Raw genomic sequence first — 8065 nt, 5'->3', positions numbered from 1 at the left:
GTGGTATTTTAGCTTTGCCACTCCAACAGCACCCTGGTGAGAGCACTGGGAATGGACAAGCAAAATATTTTGCGCCCCTGTCTTTTACAAAGTGGGCACTGCTTATCTCAGGGCGGCATCAGCGCTCACCTAAAACCCCCATATGCCACTGGTTGAGAGAAATTGTCATTGTTTTGGGGCAGAATTTTGTGAGGTTTTATGTTTTGTTGTTGGAGGTGCGTCTTATTCAGTTTACCTCAGACAATGTGTCCGCCTAATCCTGCCTAATGAGCGGGTCGGCCGTGGTCTTATGCAACCATACCAAACATAACATATAATGATGTGAGTATCCTGGATTTAAGTGTACTATGTTACGTCTAATCTATGAGACCAGGCTGCCACGCGAGCCCACCCTGTCCTGCTGCAGCCTATAAATGGAAGTGTTTTTACGATATGCAGACGTGATCTGTACTGTCATGAGAGTAGATCAATTCCTTTCAGTTCACACATATTTTTCTATCTGGCTTCAGCAGGTAGGTCTTTATGCATGCTTTATTTTGCCTCTGCATACTGAAAGTTTACTTATGATGTCAAATGTTTTCATTTACAAAATATACTTGGCAATTATATATATATACATATATGCCGACTGTATTTCTAACCTTTTACCCAATTTTTGTTAATGGTAGATAGAGATAATGTGACATAAAAACGCCTTTAAATATTGTAGAGTACCCGGCGGGATGTGGCCAGACCAAGACTCGAACCATGGTCAAGCGATAGTCAAAACCAATACTTCAACCGTTATGCTAAGAGATCCAAACCTCTTGCTGAGTTCGCTAGGTGTTGGGTTAATATCGCTACAATATTTAACAATGCAGCTGATTGAACACAATCAGTTTAGAACACATTGCAAATGCAGTAAGTGACCATCTGTCTCTTTGTAGCAATGATGACCCTGCGGACCAGCAACACCCCAGGAATAGGATCCACTAAACCAGAATCTCCAGTGGAACACAGTGGAAAGACAACATCAGCTGGAAAAAAGTTTAAACATTTTACACTGCCCCTTATCCTTAGACGGAATTCCAAGAGCAACAGCCACGTCTCCTTTCCAGATGTACCCAACACATCCAGTCTTATGGCTGCCCCCCAGAAGGGTGAGTGAAACCTACAACCAGTTCTCCCCTTCTCTATCTGTAATTCCATGTCTTAAAAAAAAAACATTTTATAATTCCTAGGTTATCATAGGTTATACATTTTTCTCATGACTGATTTATTTGTTTATACCACATCTGTAGATAGTTCTAACCAATGATGTAAAATTACTTTAAAGTACTACTTAAGTAGTTTTTTGGGGTAGCTGTACTTTACTTTACTATTTATATTTTTTGACCATTTTTACTTGTAATTCACTACATTCCTAAAGAAAATGTACTTTTTACTCCATACATTTTCCCTGACACCCAAAAGTACTTGTTACATGATTAATGCTTAGCAGGACAGGAAAATGGTCAAATTCACACCCTTATCAAGAATACAGGTGGTCATCCCTACTGCCTCTGGTCTGTCATACCTACTAAATATAAGTGCATTGTTTGTAAATAATGTCTGAGGGTTGGAGTGTACAAGAAAATGGAGCCATCTGCTTTGCTTAATATAAGGACTTTGAAATTATTTATGCTTTAACTTTAACTTCTGATACCTAAGTATATTTTAGCAATTACATTTACTTTTGATACATAAGTATAGTTTAAAACAAATACTTTTAGACTTTTACTCAAGTAGGTAAGTATTTTGCTGGGTGACTTTCACTTTTACTTGAGTAACCTTATATTAAGGTATCTATACTTTTACTCAAGTATGACAATTGGGTACTTTTTCCACCACTGGTTCTAACACGTCATACATTCGTATGTACATGTTTTATGGCAAATAGTTTAGACACTGTAAACACAACACTGTTTTTGTTGTCTTTTCCCTCAGAGTTGCTGACTTTTGAGCAGAACCTTGAGAGAAATCGCCTCTCTGCTGCTGGCCAACAGCTGATAGACAGAGAGGAGCATCTATATGGACGGATCTCAGAAGTAGTTCAGCCGACCACAGAGAGGGAGAAGGAGAAAGAGCAGCTCGCCAGAGATCGCAAAGGCCTCCTCAGCCACATAGACCTGGCTGTGAAGAGTTCTCTCAGTCCGGACAAAGACAGTCTGGAAGCTCTGAAGTCTGCAGTGAAGGCTATCCGACAGGAGGAGGAGCAGGATAGGCGATGGCTGAAGCAGGAGAGTAAACAGCCTTTCTGGAGGCCCAGTGAGTGTAGACGTCACCACGACACTGTCATCCAGAGCCTGGTGGAGGAGTGTATGGTCAATGCCGAATTGCCCCCCGAAGAGAGCAACAAGCTACGCTCCTCCCTGCAGAGGGACATCTGTGGGAAGGGCAGACGCCTGCAGGAGGACCTGCTGATGGTGGTGAAGGATGTGAAGGGCTGTTATCCAGAGGACATGGATATCTGCAACCTGTATGGAAAAATGTACCACCAAGCCTTCAGTGCAGGGATGAGAAAGATTGCAGAGTATGGACTGGGCATGATTGACTGCTCTTACCTCCTGCATTGGGTGAATGTTGCCTACCCAGAGTGAGTGATATCTTATTTTTGTTTGCTTATTCAAATACTATATAAGGAGGTTAGGAGATATGACTGACTAACATAGTAACTCCTGGTTTTTGTCTTAGGATTCTACAAAATCTGGAACTGACCAAGGCGATAAACCCTGAAGCGTTGGGAAAGCTGTTGACTGAAGAGTTAATAACACACCTGGAGAATCAATATCTTACTCACCAAGAGGTAAATGTTATTACATATAAATGTGTCCTGCAAATTGAAGCACAGCTTTCTGACCCATGTGTTTATGTTTTCGAACAGAAAAATATTAGCTTTACCCACCTAGATGTGAATAATTGATTGTAGATCATTAAAAAAAGTTAAGTTTACAGTAATTATCCCAGAGATAAATATATCCCTTGTTAGATAATGCATGGTTTTGTTTATGCTCTATTTTCAGACAGAGGTGCAGACATTGATCAACAAAGTGCTGAATGTAGAGGAGCAAGCCTGGAGGGAGGGATCTGTGCCAGAGCTCAGAGACAACTGTTACTTTAGCCCCTTGGCCATCGATGTCATTCAGGTAGACATCATATAGGAAATATTTGGCATCTTCATGCCTATATTGCTCTTACTATTCAGTTAGTCACAAATTACGTTGTTTATTTCAACAGAGATTAATTTCAAATGGAAAGGTCACTTATTCTCCATCTTTAATTAACCAGCTCACTTTCTATTTCTCTGTCCCTTGTCGTGGTCATTTCCTGTATTACAGAGTGATTGGAGAGTTTACAAACCACACACAAGTCAGTTATACTTTAAACTTCATCTTTTAATAATATGAGCTTCACCATAGCCCTTTTACTCTCAGATCAATTCAGTGTCTATAAATTAATTCTGAGAGTGTCAACATAATGGCAACTGAGATCTTTTATAGCAAAGATCCACCCCCTAGTCGACATGACAAACCACAGGTCTTAGGAAAACTGCACAAAGGGAGACTTTTACTTGAGAGAGGAGTATCCCATAGCCAGACAGCATTATCTATACATTATCGTTCAGTTTGCTCTCTAAGATAAGGTTCTAATCTCATTCTTGGTACTTCATATTGCCAAAACATTACCTTATCTTATACTTCAAGAGAAGGGCAACATCAGAGGGGACATACAATGGTTCCAGACACTGCCATACTCTTCCCCCAAATGAGAAAATTAGGGAGTGACTGGTGTACAGACATTGCGGAGCCAACTAACTGTATCCCCATTAATCACGCCATCCCTTCACATGGTTTAGGAATAGTTAGACACATTCACAGATAAGACAAGCCTGACCTCTCCCCTCTCTGGGCCCCAAGTAACTGAGTCCTAGCTGGGAAGGGATAACTGCAAACTGCCAACCCTATAGTCCAAAGAGATACATTCTAATAACAAATATCTCACAAGCATATTGTGAAAATAAAACATCTTATCTATGTTACCCAACTAATTCTGATTCATCCCCAACACCCTTTAGTTTGTTCATGCTGCATTCGCATCAGTAGAGACAGTTTTGGGAGACACGTCCAAAGTCCAGATGATTGCGTGCCTGTTGAAGGACTTCTTGAATAGGTAATATAAGCTATTTGCAGGACAGAATTGCATGTTATGAATCATGAAGTAACAATGCATTCTGTTGTATTCTACTCCAAATACTATCAAATCAAGATGATCTATTACTAATGTACCAAATTACACACTTCCAGCTACAAGAAATTCCAGGAGAAAGTTCTCAAGGGAAGCAACAATAGAAACAGCGGAACTGTGATAATGGCCAATCTTTCCTGTGTTGAACAATTTAGGTATGTTTTATTTTCTCTTTATGTGATGTGATGTCCAAATTGATAGGACCACCATGACATAATCTAGTCATCTAATTTGATCAAATCAAACTTTGTCACATGCGCCGAATACAAGTGTAGACATTATCGGGAAATGCTTATTTACAAGCCCTTAACCCACAGTACAGTTCAAGAAGAGTTATGAAAATATTTGCCAAAATAAATGGGGGTAGGGGGGTCAATGTAATAGCCTGGTGGCAATTTTATTAATTGTCCAGCAGTCTTATGGCTTGGGGGTAGAAGCTGTTAAGCAGTCTTTTGGTCCTAGACTTGGCACTCCGGTGCCGCTTGCCATGCAGTAGCAGAGAGAAAAGTATAATACTTGGGTGACTGGAGTCCCTGACAATTTTATGGGCTTTCCTCTGACACCGCCTATTATATAGGTCCTAGATAGCATGAAGCTTGGCCCCAGTGATGTACTGGGCCTTACACACTACCCTCTGTAGTGCTTTACAGTCAGATGCCGAGTAGTTGCCATACCAGGCGGTTACGCAACCGGTCATGATGATCTCGATGGTGCAGCTGTAGAACATTTTGAGGATCTGGGGACCCATGCCAAATCTTTTCAGTCTCCTGAGGGGGGAAATGTTTTGTCGTGCCCTCTTCACGACTGTCTTGGTGTGTTTGGACCATGAAAGTTAATTGGTGATGTGGACACCAAGGAACTTGAAACTCTCGACCCTTTCCACTACAGCCCTGTTGATGTTAATGGGTGCCTGTTCAGCCCGCCTTTTCCTATAGTCTCCGATCAGCTCCTTTGTCTTGCTCACATTGAGGGAGAGGTTGTTGTCCTGGCACCACACTGCCAGTTCTCTGACCTCCTCCCTATAGGCTCTCATCGTTGTTGATGATCAGGCCTACCACTATTGTATGGTCAGCAAACTTAATGAGGGTGTTGGAGTCGTGTTTGGCCACGCTGTCGTGGGTGAACAGGGAGTACAGGAGGGGACTAAGTACACACCCCTGAGGGGCCCCAGTGTTGAGGATCAGCATGGAAGACGTGTTGTTGCCTACCCTTACCACCTGGGGGGCGGCCCGTCAAGAAGTCCAGGATCCAGTTGCAGAAGAAGGTTTTTAGTCCCAGGGTCCTTAGGTTAGTGATGAGCTTTGTGGGCACTATGGTGTTGAACGCTGAGCTGTAGACAATGAACAGCATTCTCACATAGATATTCCTTTTGTCCAGGTGGGAAAGGGCAGTGTGGAGTGCAATTGAGATTGTGGGAGCGATATGTGAATTGGAGTGGGTCTAGTGTATTCGGGAGGATGCTGTTAATGTGAGCCATGACCAGCCTTTCAAAGCATGTCGTGGCTACCGACGTGAGTACTACGTGGTGGTAATCATTTAGGCAGGTTACCTTCGCTTCTTTATCCGTGTCTTCGTTCAACCACGACTCAGTGAAACATAAGATATTACAGTTCCTAATGTCCCGTTGGTAGGATAATCGTAATCGTAGGTCATCAATTTCATTTTCCAATGATTGCATGTTAGCAAGTAGAATGGAAGGCAGTAGAAGTTTACTCGCTCGCCTACGGAATCTCAGAAGGCAGCCGGATCTGCGTCCTCTTTTCCTCTGTGGTTTCTTCACGTAAATGACAGGGATTTGGGCCTGTTCACGGGAGAGCAGTATATCCTTCTCGTCGGTCTTGTTGAAGGAAAAAGCTTCTTCCAGTTCGTGGTGAGTAATCGCTGTTCTGAAGTCCAGAATATATTTTCGGTCCTAAGAGACGGTAGCAGCAACATTATGTACAAAATAAATTTAAAAAATAAGTTACAAACAACGCAAAAAAGCTAACAAAATAGCACAATTGGTCAGGAGCATGTAAAATGTCAGCCATTCTCTTCAGAGCCGTCTTATTAAGTCATTCTACCTGTATGATTCCACACAGGGACTATATTGTGAAGAAAGCAGATCTCTTCCCAGTGGATATAAAGGAATGCTGTTTGTCCATAGTAGCTGATATGAAAAATTGTGGCTACAGATATTTAACAAGCCCCATACACAAGGACCTCAAGGTATTGCTGACTTACACATCTAAAATCCAGGCTTTGTGAAAAGTTTGACTTTGCATCTGAGGAAAGGAAGTCATATAAAGTGGAATGTATCTACTAGCCTGTCATTGGTCTTGATATTGATCTGTTGTCTATCTGCCTCTTCCCCCCCCCCCACACACACACACACAGTCTCAGTACAGAAGTCTGGGAACGCCCATATGGTTAGAGAAGAAACATGTGTTTGAGAAGCTGTTGGAAGGAATTAACAAACACACCCAGGATGTTACGGGCTTGACTGACTCCTGCCATCAGGTAAATTGATTGACGATTGAAAGATGTAATGGCTGATTTATTGACAGATTGAGAAGTTGATTGATTGAATGGCTGGTTATGAAGGAGCTGCTGAGCCAGCTGCACTTGGAGGTGACAGTGGAGTACGTGAGGAGGCTACTGAAGAGGAAGATCAAGCTGAGAGACAAAGAGATGCAGGAGCAGGCTGCCAGGTCGGTGTGGGAGGATGGCCAGAGACTAAACCAACTTTTCACTGAAGCGGTGAGAATACACGGACACGGAGACGCACACACACACACACACACATGCACACACACACTGGAAATAACATTGTGACTGTTTTCACAGGGTTCCAGGGAGGAGTGGCTGAGTGACATTCTGGCCAGGATTGCTGAAGTGCTGAAACTCCAAGACATTTCCTCCATACAGCTGGAAATAGTAACTCTGGGGCAAGCTTACCCTGATCTCAGGTTGAACTGTCATACTTCTTACTCACATAACTGTTATTACACAACACTGTCGCTATGTGATTTTGTATCTCCTTTGCATACTATGTAGTGATGGCTGATATTGATACAGAAATATTTCAGGTCATAATGCTAAATTCAGTTAAAGTTCATTGCACAAGGCCAATAACACACTGCAGATGATTCTGTGTTTGAATTGAACAACAGATGAGCTCACCCTTTTCCCCTTTGACCCACAGTGACGTCCAGGTGACCGCCCTGCTTAGCCTCAAGTCCAACCTTTCTGCCTCAGCTGTGAAGAAGATAAAGAAGACCCTCCTGGACATCCAAGACACCACCAGCTCCCAGGATGGCCCATCCTTTTTCTCCATGGTATTGGGTTTCCACTAGTCACCACTAGCGTTTTGGTCTTAATTTAATGTTAGGGTTAGTCATGAGGTTAGCAGTGTGGTTAAGGTTAAGGCTAGAGTTTTAAAATCATATTTTGACACGAGAAATTGTAAAAATGGGTATGGTTTATGATTTTGTGGCTGTGGTAACTAGTGACAACAGGTCAAATGATTGTTGAACACTCTTGAGTCAAGTCTGTAGTGTATTAGATTGTTGCAAAATAGCTTGCCTTTTGTATATGGGCTTTCTTAAAGGGACTTATTTCACATTGCTGTGTCTTATGAGCCTTTCAGGGTGCTGTGAAAAGTAGACATTTGTTATATTGTATAATGCGGTTATTTTAGGTTACTGCAGTTTTTTCCTCCATGAGAATACTGTGTTATTGCTTCTTATAGATTTGTATGTTGTATTTTGCATGTTTAATTATTTATGTAATAAAAAGGACTACGCATTTCATCTGTAAGGCA

At 42.0% G+C, this 8065-nt stretch overlaps 1 protein-coding gene across 2 annotated transcripts; it reads left to right on the top strand.

The window, feature by feature from the left end:
• The first annotated feature begins 422 nt into the window (after nucleotides 1-422).
• Nucleotides 423-8065, top strand: LOC115138589 (tumor necrosis factor alpha-induced protein 2-like). Of its 2 annotated transcripts, none has more exons than XM_029675597.2 (12): nucleotides 423-512; nucleotides 1060-1139; nucleotides 1966-2614; nucleotides 2713-2824; nucleotides 3042-3164; nucleotides 4094-4188; nucleotides 4323-4418; nucleotides 6345-6471; nucleotides 6640-6762; nucleotides 6847-7002; nucleotides 7090-7211; nucleotides 7448-8065. In XM_029675597.2, the coding sequence occupies exons 2-12, from the start codon at nucleotides 1121-1123 to the stop codon at nucleotides 7596-7598; spliced, it is 1773 nt and encodes a 590-aa protein (XP_029531457.2). In that variant the 5' UTR covers nucleotides 423-512; nucleotides 1060-1120; the 3' UTR covers nucleotides 7599-8065. The 2 variants fall into 2 exon arrangements, with proteins under 2 accessions (XP_029531457.2, XP_029531456.2); XM_029675596.2 differs by having other exon boundaries at nucleotides 430-512; nucleotides 927-1139.

Source organism: Oncorhynchus nerka, linkage group LG12 (genome assembly GCF_034236695.1).
Source record: "Oncorhynchus nerka isolate Pitt River linkage group LG12, Oner_Uvic_2.0, whole genome shotgun sequence".
NCBI lineage: Eukaryota > Metazoa > Chordata > Actinopteri > Salmoniformes > Salmonidae > Oncorhynchus > Oncorhynchus nerka.
This window is presented reverse-complemented; position numbering and strand designations above follow the sequence as displayed.

What these genes read in the sequence shown, in the direction of transcription:
- LOC115138589 (XM_029675596.2), top strand. Translation starts at nt 929, where the DNA reads ATGATGACCCTGCGGACCAGCAACACCCCAGGAATAGGATCCACTAAA. An exon ending in GTGAATGTTGCCTACCCAGA is followed by an intron (nt 2,615 to 2,712) that starts GTGAGTGATATC and finishes TTTTTGTCTTAG; the next exon opens with GATTCTACAAAATCTGGAAC. An exon ending in TCCTGTGTTGAACAATTTAG is followed by an intron (nt 4,419 to 6,344) that starts GTATGTTTTATT and finishes GATTCCACACAG; the next exon opens with GGACTATATTGTGAAGAAAG.